Genomic DNA, 24,339 nt, shown 5'->3' with positions numbered 1-24,339 from the left:
GGCATCTCTGTGGTCCCCCCATAGCATCACCAGCATCCCATGGCACCACATGGTACCTCAGGGTAACCCACAGCATCTGCAGGCTCCCTTATGGCAGCTCCATAGCATGGCCACGGCACAGCGTGTCACCCTAGTGTACTTCATGGCATTCTCTTGGTCCTCTATGACACCCCCACGGCGCTCAATAGCACCCAAAGGTGCCCCTATGACATCCCATAGTGCCATATGGCAATCCAAGGACGTCCTGCAACACTCCATAGCGTCCTCATGATGCTCCATGGCATCCCTGTGGCACCCCATAGCATCTTCACAGTCCCCTATGGCATCCTCATGGTGTCCTATGACGTCACCACGGCATCCCATAGAACCATTACAGCACCCCATAGCAGTCTCACCACCCCATATGGCATCCCCAGATCCTAGGGTGTTTCTTGGCGCCATATGGCAACCCGAGAACATCCTACAGCATCTCCATAGCTACTTCACGGCACCATATGGTGCTCCATAGCATTTTCAGAGTCCCCTGTGGTTTCCCCATTGAACCCCAGCTTTCCCCTGCCCACTGCTGGGTGCCACACACCCCCCCAGCACAGAACCACCACACCAGGCTCAGAAACATCACCTTTATTGCACAGCCAGGGCATGGGGGGCCGCCTGGTGCTGCCTAGAAAATGCTGAGATCACTGTAAAAAGGGGGGGATGGAGCCATGGGGTGGGGGACACGGGGCACTGCTGTGGGGATGGCCGCAGGGGGACCCACTGTGGGGCAGCATCACCTCAATGGGTGCATCCTGGCAGGGGGAAAGGCAGCCTGGGGGGGAGTGGGGCTGGCATGGGGCTGTGGCACAGCTGGGATGGCATGGGGTGACACGGCATGGGGGGACAGTGACGTGGTGTGACGTGGCCACCAGGCGTCCCCTGCCGTGCCCCAAGCAGAGCACGGGGGGCCAGCAGCTTGCACATGTGTGCACATTCGTGCAACCCCCCCATGCACACTTCTGCCCCACACGTGTGCCCCCAACACAACACATAGGGCCACCCCCCCCCCCCCCCACGTCCCCGTGCCGGGCTGGGGGTGCTCCTGACCCCCACGTCTGTATTTGGCATTTTTGGCTTTTCCCAGGGTGGGGGGAGACAAAAGTGCCCCGGGGCTCTGTGGGTCCTTAAGGCCACGGGGTGGGGGGTGGGACGGCCCCCTCACAGCTCCAGGTCGGTGCCACCAGACGATGGCTTCAGGGGGACGGAGTCAAAGCCGTCTGGGGTGCGCTGCAGGGAATGGGGACAGAGGGATGAGGACACAAACAGGGGACACCCCTCCCTGTGGGACACCTCCTCCACGGGGCATCCATCCCCACAGGACCTTGGTTATCCCCTCTGTAGGACACCTCAACCCCAGGGGACCCTGCATCCCATGGGACATCTGCAGCTCCACGAGTCATCCTCATCCCCTAGGACCCTCAACCCTGTGGGACACCTCCAGCCCCTGCAACATCCCCATGGGAACCCCCACATCTCACGGGGGACGCCCCAATCTCACGGGGCACCCCAACCCTTGGGACTCCTCTGTGCCTTGGGTCAACCCCGTGGGACTCCTCCATCTCCATCCCTTGGACGATCTCCTGGGACACCCCCCCTCCCTTGGGTCAACATCACCCCCACGGGACACCTCCATCCCTTGGGTCAACCCCATGACACACTTCCATCCATTGGGACAATCCCATCCATCGGGACGGCCCCACGGAACGCCTCCATCCCTATAGGACCCCCCCGCTCCCGTTCCCACTCCCACCTTGGTGGCCAGGCAGCGGATCTTGCCCAGCAGGGACTTCTTGCTGGTGAAGATGAGCTCGTCCTCACCGTCCTCTCCCTCCATGATGGCACAGCTATCCGGTGCCGGCAGCTCGCTCTCCTTGGCCGCCGCGTTCAGCACCAGCCGTGAGTACTTGTACTCCAACCTGCAAACAACCCCCATAACCGCAACCTCCGCACAGGAACGACGGGCTGGGCTGGGGGGGGAAGCAGGGGACGTGCCCCACACTCACTTTCGGTTCTTCTTCCAGAAGTAGGCGGCTAGAGCAGCCAGCAGCACGGCCACGCACGTCCCCACCGAGACGCCCACCTTCAGCCAGAACTCAGCGCTGCGGCACGGGCGGACCCGGGGGGGGGGCAGGCGCTGCCCCCCGTGGCACAGCCGCGGCTCCCGCCACACGTACGTGGTCCTCTGTGTGCGCCACCGGGGGGGGGGGGGAGGTCAGGGTGGTGACATCGCGTCCCCGCTGTCCCCGCCGTCCCCGCACTCCCCCCTACCTGCACGCCGCCCTGGCACGCGCCCACGATGGCACGGAAATGGTTGGCGGAGCAGCGCGGGCAGCCCTCGGCCGTCGCCCACAGGAGGTGGAAAACGCAGCCATCGCAGGTGCCTTCGGGGCATTTGCTGTGGGGGGACACGCGGGTAGAGGGGTGGCTGTCCCCAAAGTGGAGTCCACAAACGTGCCGCCGCCCTCCCCGAGGCATTACGTTTAGGGACGCGGGTGGCGGCCGTCCCCAAAGCGAGGTCCTCGGGGACGGCACGCTCCCTGCGCTCGTGCACGGGGACGCCTGGAGACAGGGGATGCCCGGGGGCCGTGAGGGCGCCGCCGTTCCCCCGCCGCAGGACCCACCTGGGCACAGCCAGGCCGCCGGTGCCCGGCCGCAGCGGGTCGCAGCGCAGGCGGATGGTGGTGGCCCGGCCCCCGGCGCAGGACTGCGTCACCTCGCTGGACCTGCGGCGGCCAAAGGGAGTTCAGCGCATCCCCGGGTCCCCGCTCCGCCCTGCGTCCCACCCCAACCTCCGCCCACCTGAAGAAGAAAACGATGTCGGGCAGCTCGGGGCCGGCGGGGGGGAACAGCTCGGGGGGCGCGGCGACGCCGTCCAGCGCGGAGCTCACGGTGACGCCTGCGGTGGCGCTCAGGTGACGCGGGGGGACTCGGCACCCGCGGAGCGCCGGGACGCGGAGGGGTTTGGGGCTCACCCAGCAGGCGGTCCGCCAGGCTGACGGGCTGCGAGGACACGGCGGCGCGGTGGCCGACGACATCAGACGGCACCACGATGGCCTGGCACACGTGGGACGTCACCACCCGGCCGGAGCCGCCCTCGTCGGGGAGCCGCGCGTCCGTCACGTTGTCCGTGCACGAGGCGGCCTTCCTGCCCTGCCGGCGGCACCGCGTCGGGGGGTGCGCAGCACTGCGCGTGTGTGAGTGTGAGCGCTGCCGAGTGTGAGTGTGAGGGTGAGGGTGAGTGTGAGTGTGAGTGTGTGTGCTGCTGCATCTGTGTGCAAGGTGCTGCCAGCCCTTTGTGCAAGGACACGACACACGTGTGTTTGCACGACTGCACATCAGGCTCTATGGGCGCACACTTGTTTGCACGCACGTTTCCACCGCTCTGTGCAAGCGGCCACAAGCGCTCGCCCAGCTGTGCACTCACACGTGGGTTTTACTGTGAGCTGTGTGCATGGCTGCATGCAAGATGCACGGGTGGCCATGAATGCGTGGCCGTGGGTTTGCACAACCACATGTGTTTGCATGGCTGCACAGCCATGTGTTTGCACGGCTACACGCTCCGTGCCCCCCCCCCACTCACGTGGTTGCCACAGAGGCTGATGTTGAAGAGATGGAAGTATTTGAGGCCTTTGGAGGTGAAGCTGGGGCCGCTGGTGAAGGCGGTGCTGGCAGACAGAGCTGAGAAGTCGTAGTGCAGCGTGCGGCCGGGCAGCGCCAGGGAAAAGGTGCAGTCACTGTAGCAGAGGGAGCGGATCTGCACAGAGCAGGGGGCTGCTGTCACCCAACGGGGTTCCATCGTGCCACCCAGCCAGGGTGTTGTCACCCATGGGGACGTGCGGGGGGCTGCAGGGCGTCACCTGTGTTGGACGCTCAGGGACAGCTGTCACCCATCAGGAGATGGTGCCACCCGTGTGGGATGTCAGAGGTTGGTGCCACCCCAGCAGGGACAGCCAGGTGCCGTGTCCCCCCTCCGCTCCCCACAGCGCCACCCGTCAGGGATGCCTGACAGCCCCCCTTAACCCCAGGAACGTGGGGATGCTCACCTGGTTGCTGCGGGTGCCGGGGCCGCAGGGCTGGCAGGCGGGGGGGGCCGTCAGGTGGGCGTCCCCGCAGGAAGGTGCCGGGGGGACAGGGCTGGCAGGAGCCGGTGCTGTGGTCCAGGGTGTGCCCAGGGGGGCAGGGGGCACAGGGCCCCCCAGCGCTGGCACAGCGGCGGCAGAAGGAAGCCACCCCCCCCAGCACATTGGTGACGTTGACAGAGTAGAGCTTGGCCACATCACTGGTGTAACGCCGGCCCTGGAGAGGCGGTCAGCATCATCCGGTGCTGGGTGGGGGATGGAAGGGGGGGGGGAGGAGGGTGACGCTGCTGTCCCCATCCCTGTGCCCCCACTCACCGCCTCGCGGTACCGCGTGCGCTGGAAGGCCCACGTGAAGCTGGTGGTGGCGTTTTTCTCCACCACATACGTGTAGGACTGCTTCCCCCGGGGCCCCGTCCACGTCTCCACCGGTGTGTTGGTGCGTGAGTTGATGCCCTGTGAGGGACGGCAGGGGGAACATTCCTTGATGCCCCCCCATCCCAGCCACCCCCCCCCCACCATCACTCACCACCATGAAGTACAGCTCACAGCTGACGCTGCAGACCGTCTCGAAGACGAAGGTGATCCGCGCCACCTCCTTGCCGTCCCCATCCTCCAGCGCCGGCTGTGGGGGGCTGGGGACACGGGGACGGTGGGGACATGGCTGCAGGGGTGGCACCCGCCTCCCCATGGACGCGGCAGGCGCTCACCTGAAGCCGGGCACCAGCAGCGTCAGGATCATGAAGTCGTTGTCAGAGGCTCCCGCCGCTGTGTAGATGTAATCCCCAGCCACCTCCCAGCCTGCAGGGACACGGGGACAGCTCGGTGACATCCCCTGCGCCGCGGGGACGGGGAGGGGACGGCGTGGCGGTACCTGCCATCCCCTTGTACTCGAAGTTGACGCCGCTGAGCACGGTGGTCTCCATGTTCGGGGGCAGCACGTTCCACCACTTGTACTCCAGCCCCAGCACCGGCTCGGTGCCGGCCGGGCAGTGAATGCAGCCTGGGGACAGCGGGGACATCAGAGAAGACACCCACAGGACCTCGGGTGCCCACCTCCCAGTGGGGTCCTCCTTACCAGAGCCGTTGGAGTAGGAGCCGTAAGGACAGGGCTCACAGGAGCTGCTGTTGCTTTTGTAGAAGCCGGGGTTGCAGGGGGGGCAGCGGGTCTTCAGCCCCGAGGGGGGCAGCTGGGCAGCGTGGGGCAGCACTTCGCTGCAGATCTTCGGCTCTGCCCACTTGAACATCAGCTGCGTCTGCGCAGGGACACGGGGTGAGCAGCACCGGGATGGGGACATGGGGGCAGCGCAGTGGGTCAGGGCTGCAGGTAGGGGGGGGGGGTCCATACCTCCCCGTTGGCATCGCACGCCGTGTGTGTGTAGAAATAATCCTTATCAGTGCAGGGCGGGCGCACCTTGCAGGATGCTGAGCCGGGCTCTGCGAGCGGTGGTGGCAGTGAGGTCTCCAGGTGGCACCCAGGGGTGTCCCCACGGCCCCAGTCGGAGCATCCCGGGCTGCAGGGTCGGGGTGTCCCCCCCCTTTTCTTCTCACCTGCATAGGCGGTGGGCTCGCAGGGCTGGCAGGCGGTGGCCCCTTTGCTGGAGAAGCTGTTGGCGGGGCACAGCTGGCAGGAGGAGGAGCCGGCGGCGGCGGCGAAGGTGCCGGGTTTGCAGGGGAAGCACTCGGAGGTGTAGGCGACCCCTGGCAGCGGGACGGCGCTCAGGGGTGGGGGGCTGCGGGGACCCCAACCCTGCGCCCACCCACCTACCTGTGATCCCGATGTTCCGCACCAGCACGGGCTTGGGGACCTTGGACCAGACGGAGAACGCCGTGGTCCTCCAGTAGAGCACGTTGTTACCACGGCTCAGCTCCACCTGCACGGCACAGGGGGGTCCCAGGGAGGGGTCAGCACCCACCGCTGTGCACCACCACCCTCCCCTCTGCGCCCTCAGAGTGCAGCTCCTTGTGCTGGGGCGACAAATGGCCCGGAGGGGGATGAGGGAGGGCTGCGGTGGGGAACCCTTCAGTGGGAGCCGTGCTGTGGGATCCCCAAGGCGCTCCCAAGGACCCCCCCACCCTGTGCCACCCCATCCCCATGCTCACACTGTGGAACTCCCAGCCCTTCTCTGTGGTGCGCATCCAACGCGACTCCTCCACCGTGGGCTGGCACTGGTCGTTCTGCACCTATGGGGACGGGGACAGCATCGGCACAGGGTCACCCCTCCGGCATCCCCAGGACCCCCAACCCGTGCTTACAAAGAACTCAAAGACGATGCTGCTGTCGGGGTAGATGTACTCAAAGGAGACGGTGCCCGACTGCTTCAGGCTGACGGCGTACATCAGCGTGGCCGTGCACTCGTCCGTGTTGGAGGCGATGTAGTCCCCCAGCGGCACCCATGTGGACCTGAGGTGGGGGCACAGAGTGGCACAGGGGCACATGAAGGGATGTGGGCTCTGCCCTGAGGCATTTTAGGGTCTGAATCCCTCTGTAGAGGGACACAGTGAAAAGGACAGTTTGGACAGGTGGGACAGTCCTAATGGCGGCACAGGGATGCAAGATGTGACACAGGGCACAGGGACACCACGGGAACCTTGGGGACAGGTGGGTGGTGCTGTTGTTACACTTGCTGGGGAGGGAATGAATTCAGGGCTGTGCAAAAGGGGCTGGAGAAACCCAGCCTGGGTGCTGTGGAGGACGCAGGGGACGTCCCAGCATGGGGACAACGGAGCATCCTGTGCCGGCACGATGCCACCAAGCAGGGCGAGAGGCGGGTGGGCTCCTGCAGCACTGGGAGTGCAGCTGCATAATTAAAGGCAGCTGGAAGTAGGTTACATTTGCAAGCTGCACCGCCGCTGCAACGCGTGCTGCCGGCACGGCGGGGCCCGACGGCTGCCACCAGAGCTGATCAAAGGGCCGCGGTGCAAAACAAAGGCACCAGCTCTGCTGCAGCACTGGCAAGAGCTACGGGTGGGAGATCCCTCTGCGATGGGCTGAGGGGGCTGCTGGGGGGAAGCCCTTCTTCATCGAGGCTCCCAGGGACGGGCAGGGAGGGAGCAGGGGCGATTCTCCACGCATGGACGCGCTGTGACACCCCAGGGCCACTCACGTGGTGCAGTTCTCCACCACGTCGCTGAAGCCGTCGTCCAGCTCCAGGTTGGCGGCGACGTTGGCGAAGCCGTGGGGCAGCTCGTCCCACTCATCGAATCGCACTCCGGTGCCCAGTGAGTAGGTGCCCTCAGCACAGGGCTTGCACGCCTGCGCCTTCATGTCGAGGAACTCGCCCGCCTTGCAGGAGAAAGCTGCCCACGTGCAGGGGGGGCCGTCAGCGCTGCCCCCTCCCACCCTGGCTCTGCCACCAGGACCCCCCCCTTCCTTCCCCCCCGTCCTGTGCAGGATGCTGCCGTGCTGCTGAGCACCGCGCTCGTTCGACGCCTTTGACAGCATCGCGCTGCCCCCAGGATTAGGAAAAGTCACCTTTACCCCATTGAAACCCCCCCAGCCACCCCCACACCCCAACCTTACAGCACTCGGTGCCCTTGACGGGGTCCGGCAGCCCGGTGCAGAGTCCCGGTGTGTGGGGCACTGCCACCCTCCACCGCGCGCCTGCACTGTCGCACGCTGTGTACTCGTAGTGGTACTCAGACTGCAAGAGAGAACGCATGGAGGGCTGAGACCCCACGGGACCCACAGGGAGCTCAGCTGCCACTGTGGTGATACAGGGGTTCTTTTGGCCACGGCACTGAGTGTGCAGTGGAACACAGGGACAAGGTGATGGGGGCCGGGTTAGGGAGGGTGGCACCCCCCCATCCTGGTATCTACCCTACAGGGTGCTAAAACCCATGGTGAGCTATGAGGGCGCAGGCACAAGCCCAGCAGACAGCACACCCCTTCTGTGGGCACCGCAGGGACAGAGTGCCGTTGTGGTGCTCCAGGCAAACCAGCAGAGACCCCGGCGATTGGGGCAGCCGGCCCCGTTGGCCGCGGCACGCGTTGCTCATTAAACACAGTGCCGGATGCGCCGTCCTGCTGGGAGCCACCCAGGCTGTGCCGTGCGATGGGACGGGGATGGGGACAGGTGGCACCTGCAGGGCGGGCGCGTGGGGCTGCAGAGCACAGCGCTGCTGATCGCAGCTCTCCGTGCTGCCATCTGTCCCCGCTCCGGGGCTCGCTCAAGGCCGGGCGGAGGCGATGCTGGGGACGGGAAGCACCCGAGGCTCTGTCCCCATGGCCACCGCGGCACCGCAGCCCCCCCCGGAGCACAGAGCTGTGGCTGATGCGGGTTCGCTCGAAAACAAAGCTTTGATGTTTGCCATCAGCTCCATGCGGTGGCGGTGCGGGTTGGGGGGGAACGCGTGGAGACACCCCACCCCCCCCAGCCCCCTGCGTTGGGTGCAGTGCTGCAGGGGTGGGTCTTGGGGACGCGGGGGTCCCCGTGGAACAAAGAACAAATCCCCGGCACACAGCCTCCCACCTGCTCCGCGCTCACCAGGGTGTGCAAGGCGGTGATTCCTCCTTCCCAAACTTGGAGGAGCCGCCGGCAGATGGGAATCACCCACTGCGCGCCGCCTAAAGCCACCTCCATTGACCCCGGGGCGATGCGGACCTCGGGTGCGTCCCAGCAAGCGATAGGGATGGGGGCAGAGGACGAGGGACCTGGGAGCAGCCCCCCCCCAACCCCCCACCCCCCAACCCCGGCGCCAGCATCAGCGCAGCCCATTGTTTCCAGCTCTGGGCCGTGGAACGAAATAAATAAATAAATGAATTGGATCACGGAAAAAAAAATAAATAAATAAATAAAAATCTTAATGGCCCAGATGAAAAGCGGCCGCAGGGCGCGGGGGGGGGGGGAAGAGGGGGGCGGGGGAGACACACGGAATGGGGCAGGAGAACCCCCTGAGGGTGCCTGGGTTTGCGGGCAGGCAGGGGCCAATTCGGGCTGAGAGGGATGGAGTCGGGGAGCTCGGTGACCCCCCCGGGAGGGCGCCATGCCCGCCCCCCCCTCCCTTCAGCCCCCGGCTCTCTCGGGCAGGACGCTCCGTGCCGCCCCAGTGAGATAAGAGCCGCGCTGCGCTCTGTGCCAGGCTGGGGAAGGCTCGCGGCGAGGGGACGCGCGTCCCGCTGCCACCGACCGAACCCACGGCACCGGGCAGAGCTGGAGACCCCCGGGGTGGGCAGAGAGGAGGGGACGGGCGAACCCCGAGCCCCCCAGCAGCCATCCCCCAGCCCAGCGCTCTTCTCACGGTCCCCGCCGCTGTCACCGTTAACCGCTGTCCCGCCGGGGCTCGGGGTGGCGGACGCGGGGACGGAGCACAGCGCAGCCCCCCACCGGGACCCCCAGCAGGGGCTGCTGACCCCGGACACGGCCCCACGGACTCGGCCGCGCGTGGGGCGCGGCGATAACCCCGCACCGCATCCCTCGGCGTGCGGCGCTCAGCTCCATCCCGACAGTACCGGCACCCCCCGGCCCCCCTCCCCGCTCCCGGTAACCCCCCCGGTACCTCCTTGCAGACGTGCAGCCGCTCTCCAACGCGGCACAGCCCTACGGCGGCGGCGACGGCCACGCACAGAGCCAACAGCGCCCGCCGGGCCCCGGTACCGGCACCAGCACCGGCCATGGCGCAGCGGCGGCGGCAGCGCTCGGCCCCGCGCGGGCACCGGCACCGGCACCGGCACCGGCCCCGCGGTCCCGCCCCCCGCCAACGGCCCGGCCCGGCCCGCGCGCGCACCTGCCGCCACCTGCACCGCCCCTGCCCCGCCCCCGGGAAGCGCCCCCGGTACCGGCACCGGAAACGGCACCGAGCATCGCTTCCCGGGGATGGCACCGGGCATCATCCCCTGGAAACGGCACCGGCACCCGAGCATCGCCCTCGGGGGCGGCACCGGGCGTCACCCCTTTGAAACGGTTTCGGCACCGGAACCGGCGCCGGGCAGCGCTCACCGGGACCATCGCCGTGACCCCGGCACCGGGCATCACCCCGAGAGCTGCACCCCTCCCCCTCCCCCCGCCGTGCCTCCCCGCCGCCCCCTCCCCCCCCGGCCCCGCCCCGCGGCGGTTCCTCGGCAACGCCGGCAGCACCGGACCCGCTATGGCAGGCGGCGGCGCGACCCCCGCCGGCTCCCCCCCGGCCCTGGAGCCGTCTCCACGCCGCGGCCGCGCGGTGCAGCCGCGACCACCAGTGAGTGTCCGATGCGTTCCTCCCCCGCCCCGCTCCCGTTGCGGTGGCTCAGCCTCTACCTCCGTGCAGGGCCCCCCCACAGCCGGAACGGCCCCCGGAGCCGTGGCCGCGGAGCTGGGCGAGCCCCAAGAAGGAATCGGTGCATCGGATCCAGGGACGGATCGGTACGGCACCGGGACACCGGGCGGGGGGCACGGCTGCGTGTCACGGGTGGGGGGGAGGAGTCGGCGGCCCGAGCTCGGGGGCAGCGGGACACGGCAGTGGGGGAGGGGCGGGGGGGGCCTGGCTGCGGCCGCACCGCGCCGAGCCGCTACCCCCTCCCCCCGCAGAGTGCCCGCACAGCGCTGCCACCAACGGCGGTTACTCCCGGAAGGAGAACGGCGGCTTCTTCTGCCCGTAGGACCCCGCAATAAAGAGCGGAGCGGAGCCGGGCTGAGTGCGCGGCCGCGTGGTTGGGGGCGGCGGGCGGATCAGAATCGCCTGCGCTCAGGGGCCGGCCGGGGCCAGGCCTCGCCTATCTGATCGACTCATCCCGCCCGCCCGCCGCACAGCGCCCGCGGCTTCGCGGCTCCGTTCTTCTCATCTCGGCCGGGGGCCGATCGAATAAGATCAATGTGTAGGGAGAGGGCGGCACGCGCTCACACCGCTCACACCACGCATACAAACGCACGCACGCACACACACAATTCCCATCCACCCGCACAGCGCTGCAACCACTCTCCGCTCGTTCCGTCCCGTCGCGCCCTTTTATACCCTCCCCCGCGCGGGGCACGCTGGGAAGCGCCGCCCGGCCACGCCCCTCCGCACAGCGCCTCCTGCCGGAGGGAGGACCGCGTTGCAGCCCCCCCTTTTCCCCCCAGCCCCGGTTGCGAGCGCGCAGATGGCGGTGGATAGAGCGCGTTTATTGGCACGCCGAGCCCCGCCGCTCGGCCACCGGGGCACCAAAACGCGGCCCCGCACACGAGGAAGGGTCCTTGGCTGCTGGCCCAGCTTCCAGGACCCCATGGCCACGGAGAGGGGGCAGGTGGGCACTGGGATCTTCCCATCCTTGACAAGTAACGGTGTATGGTGACACCCGGTGCTGCCCCACAGCGGGCACTGGGACGAGGCGGACTCAGAGTGGCTGCCACGGGGTCCTGGCGGGGTCACTTCACCACGAGGACGTAGAAGGCCATCAGCACACAGGAGATGGCCACGGGAACATGCAGCCGTGTGCCAATGACGGCAGCTGCAGAGTGGTAGCAGGGAGCTGTGCTGGGCAGCACCCAGCGGCTGTCCCAGCACTGTCCTGTCCCCATCCCGTGCCACCACCCCAGCTCTGCACCACTATCCCAGACCCCCTTGTCCCTCCATCCCGGTCCCACCATTTCTATCTCGTGCCCCAAGTCATACCCACCAAGTCCCCATTCCAGATCCCAGCCCACTGCACACCCCAATGCCACCACTTCCACCCCATGCCCAAGCCCAGCTCGTGCCCCCAACACCACCGCCCCCATCCCATCCCATCCCCACGTCCCCACCCCGGTCCCAGTGTCCCCACCGCCCACCCAAGTCCCGCGTTCCTTATCCCAGACCTCAACACCCCACTTCCATCACGTCACCCACAGCCCAGCCCCACGCTCCCATCCCGGCCCTGCATCCTTTACGTCAGAACCCAACACCTCCGCTCCCATCCCGTACCGCAGCCCCCCCGCAATCCCCCCTCACCTTTGTAGCCGACGCCCCACAGGCCGCGCTTCTCAGACAGCAGCCAGGCCCTCAGGCGCGGCACCTTCCTCAGGTAGGCGCAGGTGCACACCAACAGCAGCCCGAACACCAGCAGCCCGTCCAGCGAATACACTGCGGGCGGCACAGCTGCGTCCCGCGAGGCAACGACCCCTCACCCCTCCCGGGACCCCCCCCGCCGTCCCCGCCCCCCACTCACCGTTAGTCATGGCGGCACCGGGGGGCTCTCAGCGCGGCCCCGGCCCCGCGCACACTGCGCATGCGCACGGGCACTTCCGCCAACGCGACACCGGAAGTTGCGGGGCGGGCAGCCGAGCGCCGATGGAGGCGGGGAGGAGGATGGGTCGGGCTGCAGGGAGCAGGCGGCCTCAATCGAGCGCCTATCGAACGTGTTTTCACCACCCCGCTGCTGGTCTCGCTGGAGTTCGGGGTGGTCGTGGGCATAAGGAGCCCGGGGGGTGCTGGAGGCACTCAAAGGGTGCCGTGGGAGGGCCAACATCTGGGGCCGTGTCTCAGGTTGTCTGGTAACCCCATGTGATGCCATTCCAAGGAGAGCTCTGGTCCTCCTGGTGACCCTGACTGTTTGTGGCCCCGAAGCCAACTGACCCCACGCCCTTTAGCCCCCTCCCCATTGACCCTGCTCTCACTCCAGAGGGTGATGCGAGCAATTCCCTCACCCTGGACATGGCTCCTTCACCCAGCCCAAGATAGTGCTAAACCCAGTGGGGGGCCTGGAGACACCAGGAGACACATGAAGAGCTGCTCTTCACCCACAGCAGGAGGTGGGGACAGGACCTGTACACAGAGATGAGGGGTTTCCCAGCCAGGTGGTGAGGTTGGTGTAACCCAGGCACTGTGCTGAGCAGTGAGAGCTGGATGGGCAGCAGCAGAGGTCAACCCTCCATCCCTCCATCCCTCCATCCCTCCATACATCCATCCATAGCTCAGCACAACACGGCGCTGCCTTCTTTGCTCCTCACCCTTTCTCTTTCCTTTTCCCTTTCATCCTCCCTTCTCATCCTCATGTCTGTCCCTGGAGGAGGATGAGGGTCAGTGCTTCTTCCAAAGACATGGAAGTCTGGGAGGCAGCAGAACTGGGAGAGAGGATGGAGCACAGGACAGGGACTGGCAGGACAGGCCCCCATGTGGGAGGGCACAGCAGTGGCCGTGCTTTGGGGATGAGATGGATTCCCACTTCTCCAGTACAGGCATCCCCAGCCTGGGGCCACGGGCACGACAGCGACAGTGCCAAGGGCCTGGGGCCATGCTGTGCTGTGCCATACATTTTTGCGCCATCATGCAGTGTCACACTGTGCCACACCACACCACGCCGTGCCATTTTGCGCCGTGCCGTGCCAAACTGTGCCAAACTGTGCCATGCTGTGCCACGCTCCTCCCCGCCATGCTGTGCCGAGTTGTGCTGCGCCGTGCAGGCCCTGCGGGGGCTGTGTTGCTCACCTGCTCCTCCCCTGCTCTCAAGTCAAAACACGTCCCTGCATCCCGGGTGCAGCAGAGCGGCAGTGAGCACCGTGCTGACGGCCCCGCCGTGCTGGCACCCAGGTAAGGCAGCACTTGGCCCCACTGAACCCCATGCCCATGGGGGTCCCAGCCCTTCTGCCGCCCCCTTACCGGTGCTGGCAGCCCCTTTTCTGCCTCAGTGTCCCTAATGTGCTCACCTTCCTGCTAGAGAAATTGAGGTATAGCATGAGCGGGGGGCGAAGGCAATGCAACGCCATGGCTGACCCCATCCCACCCATTGGGCCCCAAGGGATGGGAACACCGGGCGGGGGGATACGGTCACATTTCCCACCCCCACCCCAGGAAAACGCCTGCGGCCCAGACAGGAAAGAAATAAAAACTGGGAGAGGCACCCAGCGAAACCGGCCCCGCACCCCCACCACCTTTGCCCCTGGGACGGGGCTCAGCCCGGCAGCCCAGGCTGGCAGGCACGTGTTTGCACACCTTTGTTTATCGTAGGACCTACGAGAAGGCAAAGCAAACACGGCCTCGCCTTGCTCCCTGCAGGTACCCAGCATGGAGGGCAGGGAGGAGGCGGGCGACTCCGGCAGTGCGATCATGCTGCATTTGGGTGAGCGCTGGGGGACAAAAAGGGGTTTTGCATCCCTGGGTGTGATGGGTGCCCTCTCCTGGGGTGCTTTTAGGGGCACGGCAGGAGGGACAAACTGGGGTGCTGCCGTTGGAGGGGGAGAATTTGCTGTTGGGCAATGTGGGGGATCCCCATTTGGAGAGCGGGGGGACCCTGTCTGATGTGACTCAGTGGTGTTTCACTGCGGGTTGGGCTGAGTCAATGTGAAATGGTCCCCCCTGAACCCCCCCAGTGCTGGGAAATCACTGCTGTGTGCAGTGTGAGAGGGGTGAGCAGTGAGCACAGCTCTCGTGGGTCCAGCAGCGCCCGTCCCAGCGTGGAGCTCTGGAAAACTGGGAGCTCAGGGGGTGCGGGAGACAGGGAGGGGGATCCGGCCACAGCTCAGCCCCTCCATCTGTCCGTCCGTCCGTCCATCCAGGCCCCGGCAGCCCCACGGCCCCGCTGAAGGAGTTGGCGCAGCGGGGTGCGCAGGCAGCAGCAGGCACTGGAGCTGTGTGTGCAGGAGCTGCGGCGGCTCTGCCTGCGTGAGGCGGTGAGAATGGGGAAGGGGGGGACCCTGCCAACCCCCCCTCCCCCCCCCATCTCCTGTCACCGCTCAGTGTCCCCACATCCATCCCCAGGAGCTGACGGGGACGCTGCCCCAAGAGTTCCCCCTGAAGGCCGGTGAGAAGCCCCCCAAGGTGCGGCGCAGGATTGGGGCCGCCTTCAAGCTGGATGAGAGCCTGGTGCTGCGCGGGGCGGTGAGCGGGGGGGGCAGAGGCTGCACCCATGGGGCACCCATAAAGGAATAAGCAGTTATGGGGGACCCCTCACCATCCCCACCCCCACGGAGGTGCACTGCAAAGGGCGCAGGGGGTGCAGCAATGCAAAGTGCCCAGCGGTGCGCGGTGTCCTCGGGGTGGGGGGCATTTGGAGGTGCCAATTGTCCCCTTCCCCCACCCCCAGGACCCGCTGGGTGCCCTGGAGCGGGACCTGGCGCTGCAGATGCAGATTGCCAGAGCTGCACATCGCCTGTGCCGGGAGGAGAACATCAGCAAACAGCTGCGCCGCAGGAGGAAGACGGCAGCATTGAAGGAGGAGCAGAAGCTGAAGGCGCTGGAGGACACCCTGCTGGCCGAGCGCCGGGCCCTGTCTGCTGGCGGCACCGGGGGGGCTCAGGGTGAGAACGGGCGGCTTCCTTCTGGGGGGAAGGGATGTGCGTAGCTGCGGGTCCCCAGTGCTGTGTCACCTGCCCCCCAAATTGCTCCTCCGCGTGGCTGCACCCCGGTCTCCCACCCCAGGGAGCGCACCCCAAAGCTTCATCCCTGGTGGATGCACCCCAGCGCACTCTCTGCCCACGGGGAACGTGCCCCGATTTGCCTCCCCTGCGAGCGAACCCCAAAACTCCATCAGTGGTGGATGCACCACCCCCACGGCTGCGCCCCAGCCCTCCTCCCTCTGCGGCCGTCCCCTCGTGGATGCACCCCAGCACTGCACCGCCCCACCGTGCGCGCCCCAATGCTCTCTCCCCGGCGTTCGCACCCCAGCGTGGGCTGCACCCCGCTCCCACGGCAGAGCCTGGGCAGGGCTGCGGGGCTGGGAGCTGCCCGGAGCGCTCCTGTGAGCCGGACCAGCCGGTCCCGCCGCCGTCCCTGAGCGTGTCGGGACAGGCGGACGGGGGAGGGGAGCGGGGACGCGTTGGGTGGCGGCCGTGGGAGCGCGGTGCCCCGTGGCACACCGCTGTGCGCCGCTGTCCCCGCAGAGCTCAGCGCGTCGGATGAGAGCTCGCTGTCGGACGCTGCGTTGCTGGAGGAGGGTAAGGGCTGTGGGTACGGGGGACGCATCCCGCCCCTCCCCACCGCAACGCTCCGTCTGTCCTGCAGAGGAGGCGCAGCCGATGGGAGCCGGCACCCCGCAGCGCCTTCCGTCGCCGTGCCCGTGGCCCCGCTTGGCCCCTGAGGAGCAGAGCGAGGATCCGGGGTGCCCCTCTGCACCCCCCGGCCCCTGGAGGGAGACCAGCCTCGATGGACCCTACGGGAAGGCCAAGAGCATCAGTGCTGAGCCTGGGGATGGGGAAACCCGCGCGTCCCGGTGCTGCCCCACATCCCCACCCGCAGTCACCTCTGTCACCATCAGCCCTGACTGCAGGGCTGGGGACGTGGCCCCGTATCGCTTCATCCCCGTCCGGAGCGTGGTGCTGTGCAGGCAGATGGGATCCAGTGCTCCCAGCACCCCAGAGCCAGCGATCCGACGTGGACAGTGCCAGTCCCTGAGGTATGGCTGTGCCGTGAGTGGGGACGGGCTGCTGGTACCCATGGGGGGGGGGGGAGGTAACCCACAGGGAGGATGGGGATAATTCATGGGGAGGATGGAGGTGGAAACTCGTAGGGTGGTTGGAGACGACTCACGGAGAGGCTGGAGATGTTAACCCACAGTGATAGAGATAACCCAAGGGGAAGATAGAGATGACCCATGGGGTGAGGAATAAGGCCATGGAAGGGAGGATGGAGCTTGCTCCATCTAGATGACCTGTGGAGAGGAGGAAGCCCCATGGAGGAGATGGAGCAAACTCCACAAGATAATGGCGACGGCCCTACGAGGAGGACTGCGATACTTCTGGGGGGACAAAGATGGAGCCAAGCCTTTGTCCCGCAGGGTGGACTCACGCTGGGAGCCGGCTGAGACACGGGGCCGCAGCACAGCTCCCCGCCGCCGCCCCACGTACTACACAGTGACAGTGCCCACCTCCTGCCCCCCGGCCCCCAGCCCCACACCGCGCTCCGGCTCCGACGACAGCATCTCCGACGTCTCCAGCGTCTCCCACGCCACCTCCCCAGGCAGCAGCAGCCCCGACGTCTCCTTCCCACGTCCCCCAGCCCCACCGCCCTGCACTGAACCCGCTTTTTACCCCCGCGGAGCCCCCCGGCTCCTGCCACCCCCCCGGCCCCCCGCTGTTCCTCTATGAGCAGGACCTGGCCCCGCTGCGCTACCAACGCCTGGTGCCCTCGCACAGCCGCATCGTGCGCACCCCCTCGCTTAAGGACTACGTGCCAGGGGGGTCCCGCGGGCTCTCCAAAGCGGCGGTGACGGAGGAGCTCAAATCGTGGCACCAACGTGCCCGGCTGCGGGGAGCCCGGCCTCATTCCCTCGACAGACAGGGGGCCTTCCGGGTACACCGCTGTGGGAACCCCCAGGATGGGCCCCCCCTCCGTGGGGCACCGCTGAGGGCTCAGGTAAGGCACGGGGATGGGGAGGGACGGGTGGGTGGGGGGCGATGGGATGGCTGTCACTTTGTGGGGACCCCCTGAGTGCTGCCCTGCGGGTGCGGGGATGATGTGAGCTGTTAGCCAGCGGTGGCTCTGGTGGGTTCCGCTCCTGAGTGCGAGGTCCTGAGGTGCCCCTGGGACAGGACTGGGGACCTGTAATGGACCCTGGGGTCTTGGGATAGAGGTGGGAAGGTCATCAGGGGTGGGAGCTGGTTTTAAGGGGATCTCAGGGGGGTCCCAAGGGCAGGGTTAGCACCCCACTGCCAGCACTGGCACCTTGTAGATGTTTTGGGGCCAGAATGTGGCCATTTGGGGGAGGGTGGGGGTCAGCAGGGGGTCCCTGTAGCCACCTTTGGGGCCCTGACAGCAGTACCGATGTGGGGCAGGTTGGGACAGCCCCACCACTTCCCAGTGGGGCCGCATCCCCAGGGCACAGGGGGGTCCCAGCACCCACGGGTCCCTTCTCCCACTCAGGCAGCCCCGATCCGCATCCTGCGGCGCTCCCCGCCCGGGGTGCCTGTGCAGGTCTACGTGCCTGAGAACGGCGAGATCATCACACAGGTGTGAAGCGGCCCCCAGCCCCACGGGGCACGGCCTGGCTGGCCCAGGGCAACGGGGAAGTGGGGACACAGCCGTCATGCACCCCTGTGGGCTTGGGATGGGGGACGGGGACACAGCTGTGGGGTGGGGTGGGCAGGGCTGGCTCCTTATGCTGTCCCATGTCACCGGTGACCCCTGAAGGGTCTGCAGTGCAGATGTGTCATAATCGGGTGATCTTTTTTTGCCCAATAAATGTGGTCGTTTGGGATCTCTGTGTGGTCACTTCTATCCTCGCCATCTCCTCGGGTCACGTCCCTCTGTCCCCAGTGCCACCAACAGCACCGGGGTGAAGCTGTGCGTGGCTGAGATGATGCTGGGGAGGGGACATGGGGCAGCGATGGGAGCAGGGGAGGGGGAGAGAGTGGGGTGTGGGACCTATTCCATATAGGGGTAGGGTGTGGGGTGTGAGAGAGCAGGAGTGGGGATGGGATTGGGTGCAGGGATGGGGTACAAGGGTGGGAAGGGATAGGGATAGGGATAGGGATAGGGATAGGGATAGGGATAGGGATAGGGATAGGGATAGGGATAGGGATAGGGATAGGGATAGGGATAGGGATAGGGATGGGGATAGGGATAGGGATGGGGATAGGGATAGGGATAGGGATAGGGGTAAGGGTAGGGGTAGGGGTAGGGGTACAGATAGGGATAGGGGGAGGGGAAGGGGAAGGATGGGGGTGGGGATAGGGGTAGGGGAAGGGATAGGGATAGGGGCAGGGGAAGGGATAGGGATAGGGATGGGGATAGGGATAGGGATAGGGATAGGGATAGGGATAGGGATAGGGATAGGGATAGGGATAGGGATAGGGATAGGGATAGGGATAGGGATACGGATACGGATAGGAATAGGGATAGAGGGATAGGGATAGGGATAGGGATAGGGATAGGGATAGGGATAGGGATAGGGATAGGGGTAGGGATAGGGATAGGGATAGGGATAGGGATAGGGATAGGGATAGGGATAGGGATAGGGATAGGGATAGGGATAGGGGTAGGGATGGGGTGCGGGGAGGGGAGGGGGATGGAATGGGGCGGGATGTGGGCAGGGATGCGGTGCAGGAGGGGCCGACCGCAGGGCAAGGGCAGAGCGGGGCTGCGGGAGAGCTGCGGGGAGCGGAGCCGTGCCGGGGCGCTCCGCCCGGTGGGGGCGGGCTGGGGCCGCTGCGTGCGGCGGGAGGCCGTGCCGAGGGGGGGGCACCGGGCGGCGGCCGAGTTCCACCGGCTGCGGCGTCACTGCGGGCCTGCAACGAACCGGCACCGAACCGGCACCGCCATCGGCACCGCGCGGGGTGCGCGACGGCCCCCCCCCACCCCCCCGATGGGCCCCGCCGGCAGCCGCTGGCCGCTGGTCGGCACCGTGCTGATGGCCGTGGCCGCTTCGCTGGGTGAGTGAGCGACGCGGAAGGGGGAGGTGGGGGGGGGGGGGGGGGGGGCTGTGACCGTGGGACAACCGGACGCGGTGATTCGGGAGCGCGGCTCCGCTGCACCCTCGGCTGCTCCGCGGAGGGGCCGCGCGCGAAGCTCGGCTTCCCCGCCCTGCAAAACCCCGCGGGGGGCGACGGTGCGGGGCTGTGCGCGGTGCGGAGCCGCCGTCCGCCGCCGTGACCCCGCGGTCCCCGGACGCCGTAGCCGGGGCTATTCCGGGAGTGCGGGCGGCAGAGCCAGAAATAGAGCGGGGGAGGATGGGGCCGGGCGGGGGAACGCGGGGATGGGATGGAGAGGGGACGGGGATGTGGGGACGCGGGGATGGGACGTGGGGATGTCGTGGAGAGGGGCGTGGGGGAGCGGAATGGGCCGAGGAGGTGAATGGGAGGGAAGGTGGGGGTGGGATGGAGCGCGGTGCGGGGACGTGGGGACGGATTAAAGGGGTGTGGGGACAGGGGCAAAGGTGGGGATAGGGGTGGATATGAGGGCGTGGGGATGGGATGGAGCCGGGTATGGCGATGTGGGGAGGGGTGGAGCAGGGTATGGGGGTGTGGGGCAGGATGAAGTGGGGGTAAGTGGGAATGGGACAGAATAGGGTACGGGAATGGGGGAACCGCATGGGGTGAAGTGTGGGGACGGGAGAGTGGGATGCAGCGAGGTATGGGGATATGAGGATGGGATGGAGAGGGGTACAGAGACATGGGGACAGCGTGGAGCAGGATGTGGGGACGTGAAGGGGGGCACAGTGACACGGGGACAGCATGGGGTCCGGTGCAGGGATGCGGGGACGGGACAGAGCGAGGCACGGGGTGCAGTGACACACAGGGTCCCCACCCGGGGCTGCGGACGTGGGCTGCTGCTGGTGGCACCGAGGTGACAAGGGTGGTCCCCAGTGGCGGGGGGCGAGGACTGCCTGTGGTACGTGGACAAGAACGGCTCGTGGCATCCCGGCTTCGACTGCGAGGCTCTGTCGTTCTGCTGCGGCTCCTGTCACCAGCGGTACTGCTGCTACGACCCCCTGCGCCTCCTGACCGAGCGCCAGCAGCGCCACTGCCTCGCCTTCAGGTGCTGGGGCTGCACGATGCCGGTGCTGGGAGTCAATGCTGGGTGATGGGCATCAATCGGTGCTGGGTGCTGGGTACGGGGTGCTGGGTGTCATTGCTGGGTGATGGGTGTCACTGGTGGGTGCTGGGCATCACTGCTGGGTGCTGGGAGTCACTGCTGGGTGCTGGGAGTCATTGCTGGGTGCTGGGCATCACTGCTGGGTGCTGGGAGTCACTGCTGGGTGCTGGGAGTCACTGCTGGGTGCTGGGAGTCATTGCTGGGTGATGGGCATCAATCAGTGCTGGGTGCTGGGTGTCATTGCTGGGTGCTGGGCATCACTGCTGGGCGCTGGTATCTGGGTGCTGGGCACCAATGTCGAGTGCTGGGCATCATTCACTGCTGGGCACTGGGATCCAGGTGCTGAGAAGGGGCGCTGGGTGCTGGCTCTGGGTGCTGAGCAGCACTGCTGGGTGCCTGCTTTTGGGCTCTGGGGTCAGAGCGCTGTCCCTCAGCCCTAAGACCATTGCGGGCATCGCCTCGGCCGTGGTGCTGTTCATCGCCATCGTCACCACCATCGTCTGCTGCTTCATGTGCTCCTGCTGTTATCTGTACCAGCGGCGGCAGCACCTCCGCACCCCCCTGCAAGGTGGGAGCTGGGGAGGGGGCTGAGAGATGTGGGTGTAGGGGGGGGTCTGTGGGGATGTAGGGTGGGGATTGGGGGTGCAGGGGGGGATTTGGGATACAGAAGGAAAGATTTGGGGTGCAAAGGGTGGGGGGGTGGAGTAAAAAAGGAGGGCTTTGGGGTGCTGGGTGGGGGATTTAGGGTGCGAGGGAGGACTTGGGATGCAGGGTGGGGGATTTGGGATGCAGGGTGGGGGACTTGGGGTTGGCACAGCAGAGGGCAGCCCCCAGCTCTCTCTCCTACAGGCCCTGAGATCCCGCTGGCCAGTTATCCTGCACCCCCACCCGCTCCCTTCCCTGTGGACCCCAAAGCCGGCCCCATGCCCCCCCAGCCCGGCTTTGCCCCCATGGCCATGTACCCACCCACCGGCCCCGCCGCCCAGTACCCGCTGTACCCCTCAGGACCCCCGGTCTACAACCCTACAGGTGAGCACTGGGTCCCCCTTAAAAGCACCACAGCCTTTTGGGGGGGCCCACACCGACCCCCCCCCTTCTCTCTCCGCAGCACCACCACCCTACGTCCCTGCACAGCCCAGTTATCCCGGTGCCTGAGCCCCCCTGGGGACTCCTGTCTCAATGGTGACACCCATAGGGGACACAGCGGGGGGGGGGGGTCCTGCTGTCCCCACCCCGGGGCCGCAATTCTGCCCTGTGATGCTCATGGAAATCTCTGCCCCCCCCCCCCCCCCCCCCGGTCACAGTGGGGACAAGCAGCACAGAGGGCCTTTTGTCCCCACTCCACACACTGGGCCCATTGTGGGTGCTCACGGGGGGGGCCATGCATGAAGGTGGGGGCAGCGAGGCCGGGGGTCCCCCTGCCCTCTGGCACCAGGGGGGGGAACCGTGGTCCAAATGGGCAGCATTAAACTGCGCGTCCCCCCGGCGTGGTGTTGTGTCAGTGCTCCACACCCTTTGGGGGGAGAGGAGAGGGGGTGGGGAAATAGATTTCAATGGGGTCGCGTTCCTCCTCCTCCTCCTGAACATTCCTGCATCCCAAAACCAATCATTTCCTTTTAGCGACTCCCCCTCCCCCCCCCCCCAAACCGACACAGAACCGGGGTGCAAACCCCGACCGCGGCGGCATTTTGGGGTCAAAAGCACCAAACCCACAGCCCTGAGCTCAGCTCAGTGATTTCCCCACCGCTCTGCGCCGCGGGGGCCGGGACGCGTCTCCCCCCCATCCGCTGTGGGCTGTGATTCACTGCCTATTTTCGGAGTGATTCACACCATGCAGCGGCACGGCGGGGGGGGGAGGAGGGAAGGGGGGACTAAATTTGGGACTGCCACATCGCAGCAGCCTGAGTGGGACCCACAGCGCCGATGCGCTGCACGGATGTTGGGCTTTGTGCCGCCTCTGGGCTCTCAGCACCGCACCCCAACCTCTTTCCTATTAACAAAAAGCCCGTCAGCCACCCGCGGCTCCTGAGGAGGGGGGGAAACCGAGGGGCCAGCGCTGAGTTTTATTGAAGTGGGGAGTTCAGATAATAAAAAGGGGACGGGAGGCGCGGGCGGGGGGCTGGGGGGGGCTCAGGGCTGGGGGGCCGCGTGCCCCCCGAGGTAGCGCTCGCGGATCTGGGCCAGGCTGGCACTGAGGCCGCCCAGCGCCTGAGCGATGCTGCGCAGCACCGCTGCCATCTCCCGGCGGCTCTCGGCGCACTCCCTGCGGAAGGCTCGCATCTCCTGCACCAGGCGCTCGTTGCAGCGGATGAGGCGCAGCTCGGCCGGGCTGAGCCGGGCGCTGCTTTCGGGGGTCCCGTCCGTCCCGCCGGGGGTTCCCCCCCCCGTTTCGCTGCAGTCACTGAGCTGTTCGGTGTCCGGCTCGAAGATGACGCTGCTGGGAAAGTCGCAGCCCGGAGGTTCTGGTTGGATCCCCAGGTCGGGGTGGGGGGGCTGCGGGGGGCTCCAGCCCTCGCCGGGTGTCTGGGTGCTGCTGCGGGGCTGCCGCCGTGCCGGGACGGTGCCGCCGTCCGTGGGGTCATGGAAGGGCTCCGTCTTCACCTCCATCGGTTCCTCCTTCACCGCCTCCTCCTTCACACCTGTGCAGGACGCAGTGCTGTCACATTGCTGTCACCCCCCTGGCGGCCTTTGGGAGCCCCCGGCGCTGGGATTTGGGACAGGAGGGCAGGAAGCGCTGTGCCGTGGGGACACCCAACGCAGCACTCATGTCCCGTGTCCCCGTACATCCCTGTGTGCCCAATGCCCACCCACCCCCATCCACGTCCCTCGTCCCTCTATCTGCATCTCACATCCCGTGTCCCTTGTCCGTTCTCAGCCCCTTCTCATGTCCCCATCCCTGTCCTGCTCTCCCGTGTCCCTGTTTGACTCCACCACATCCCTGCCCTGTACCACATCCTGCCCAATCCCTGTCCCCAGCCCTGTGTCCCACGTCCCTATCTGCGTCCCCGCGGCCCTATCCCTGTCCATGTTCAGTCCCGTATCCCATCTCCCTCTCACGGCCCTTCCGTGCCCATCCCACTCCCCCATGTCCCCACCTCGGTCCTGGTCCCTGCCCCATGTATCTGCTCCCCGTCCCACCCAGACCCACCCCACATCCCTGCCTCACCTCCTCCTCCCCCGTCCCGCTCCTTTCCCCCATCCTCTCCCCATCCTCCCCGCCCCATCCCACCCCGCTCCGTCCCCGCACACACCGCACGGTGCCGCCCTTTCCCCTCCGAGCAGCGGTGCCGCTTCGCCGCCGCGCGGTCCCCATAGGGGCGCGGGTCCGGGGCCGAGCTCAGCGCTGGCGGTGCCGGTTCCGGCGGCCCCGTGGTGCCGGGCCGCGTTGGTTCGCGGTGCCGGTCCTTGCCGCTCCTGCCGGTGCCGGGTGATTTTATCGTTGGCGCGGCGGCGCAGCCCCCTCCAGCGGTTCTTCACCTCGCCGATGTCGCGTTGGTTGCGGCCGGCGGCGTTGATCTTATTGGTGATGCGCCACCAGATCTTCTGCTTCTCGTAGGCGTTCACGGTGCTGGCGGCGGCGCCGAAGAGCAGCGGTTCGTAGCGGAGCACTTCGCTCATCAGGATCTCGATCTCCTGCAGCGTGAAGTTGGGCTTCCGCTTCAGCAGCCCCCGCCGCGCCGCGCCGCCCGCCGCCGCCATGCTGCCCGCCGCCGCCGCCGCCTCATGCCGCCGCCCCGCCGCCCATCGCCCCCCTTTTCCCCCCCCCGCCCCGGCACCGCCGCCCCTTTGTCTGCGCCGCCGCCGCCGCACCGAGCGGCCGCCGCCG

At 67.1% G+C, this 24,339-nt stretch overlaps 6 protein-coding genes and 1 non-coding gene across 7 annotated transcripts; 3 read left to right on the top strand and 4 right to left on the bottom strand.

Annotated features, from left to right (window-relative positions):
• Positions 1-1,048: 1,048 nt before the first annotated feature.
• On the bottom strand, positions 1,049-9,789 carry ELAPOR1 (endosome-lysosome associated apoptosis and autophagy regulator 1). Its single transcript, XM_048925994.1, is given in 23 exon segments — positions 1,049-1,266; positions 1,790-1,955; positions 2,043-2,221; positions 2,308-2,434; positions 2,661-2,762; positions 2,839-2,935; positions 3,012-3,189; positions 3,620-3,793; positions 4,083-4,127; positions 4,129-4,335; positions 4,434-4,571; positions 4,645-4,750; positions 4,826-4,916; positions 4,990-5,118; positions 5,194-5,371; positions 5,464-5,552; positions 5,667-5,816; positions 5,884-5,989; positions 6,219-6,299; positions 6,372-6,519; positions 7,223-7,415; positions 7,639-7,759; positions 9,615-9,789. Coding segments are annotated over 23 exon segments (2,991 nt in total). The 5' UTR covers positions 9,732-9,789; the 3' UTR covers positions 1,049-1,197.
• A 386-nt stretch (positions 9,790-10,175) lies between these two features.
• LOC125684137 (protein FAM98B-like) lies at positions 10,176-11,040 on the top strand. Its single transcript, XM_048925997.1, has 2 exons — positions 10,176-10,292; positions 10,375-11,040. Exons 1-2 carry the CDS (start codon positions 10,203-10,205, stop codon positions 10,690-10,692), a joined length of 408 nt encoding a protein of 135 aa, XP_048781954.1. The 5' UTR covers positions 10,176-10,202; the 3' UTR covers positions 10,693-11,040.
• On the bottom strand, positions 10,758-11,045 carry LOC125684342 (small Cajal body-specific RNA 2). The gene has a single exon (XR_007373291.1). It is a non-coding gene; the product is annotated as a small Cajal body-specific RNA 2 (non-coding RNA).
• A 266-nt stretch (positions 11,046-11,311) lies between these two features.
• On the bottom strand, positions 11,312-12,335 carry TMEM167B (transmembrane protein 167B). The gene is made up of 3 exons (XM_048925998.1): positions 12,217-12,335; positions 12,000-12,131; positions 11,312-11,520 (listed from the first exon to the last, which is right to left on the bottom strand). The coding sequence occupies exons 1-3, from the start codon at positions 12,224-12,226 to the stop codon at positions 11,438-11,440; spliced, it is 225 nt and encodes a 74-aa protein (XP_048781955.1). The 5' UTR covers positions 12,227-12,335; the 3' UTR covers positions 11,312-11,437.
• A 152-nt stretch (positions 12,336-12,487) lies between these two features.
• Positions 12,488-18,020, top strand: LOC125684139 (innate immunity activator protein-like). The gene is given in 10 exon segments (XM_048925999.1): positions 12,488-14,106; positions 14,543-14,586; positions 14,588-14,656; positions 14,745-14,864; positions 15,070-15,283; positions 15,866-15,919; positions 15,987-16,377; positions 16,759-17,038; positions 17,040-17,336; positions 17,844-18,020. Coding segments are annotated over 10 exon segments (1,617 nt in total). The 5' UTR covers positions 12,488-14,051; the 3' UTR covers positions 17,937-18,020.
• Positions 18,021-19,111: 1,091 nt separating this feature from the next.
• SHISA4 (shisa family member 4) lies at positions 19,112-22,117 on the top strand. The gene is made up of 5 exons (XM_048926256.1): positions 19,112-19,351; positions 20,285-20,456; positions 20,948-21,081; positions 21,363-21,542; positions 21,622-22,117. The coding sequence occupies exons 1-5, from the start codon at positions 19,285-19,287 to the stop codon at positions 21,666-21,668; spliced, it is 600 nt and encodes a 199-aa protein (XP_048782213.1). The 5' UTR covers positions 19,112-19,284; the 3' UTR covers positions 21,669-22,117.
• Positions 22,118-22,281: 164 nt separating this feature from the next.
• LOC125684244 (myb-related transcription factor, partner of profilin-like) lies at positions 22,282-24,237 on the bottom strand. Its single transcript, XM_048926255.1, has 2 exons — positions 23,765-24,237; positions 22,282-23,152 (listed from the first exon to the last, which is right to left on the bottom strand). The coding sequence occupies exons 1-2, from the start codon at positions 24,210-24,212 to the stop codon at positions 22,644-22,646; spliced, it is 957 nt and encodes a 318-aa protein (XP_048782212.1). The 5' UTR covers positions 24,213-24,237; the 3' UTR covers positions 22,282-22,643.
• Between the last annotated feature and the right edge of the window lie 102 nt (positions 24,238-24,339).

This window comes from Lagopus muta, chromosome 24, assembly GCF_023343835.1.
Source record: "Lagopus muta isolate bLagMut1 chromosome 24, bLagMut1 primary, whole genome shotgun sequence".
Classification (NCBI taxonomy): Eukaryota; Metazoa; Chordata; class Aves; order Galliformes; family Phasianidae; genus Lagopus; species Lagopus muta.
This window is presented reverse-complemented; position numbering and strand designations above follow the sequence as displayed.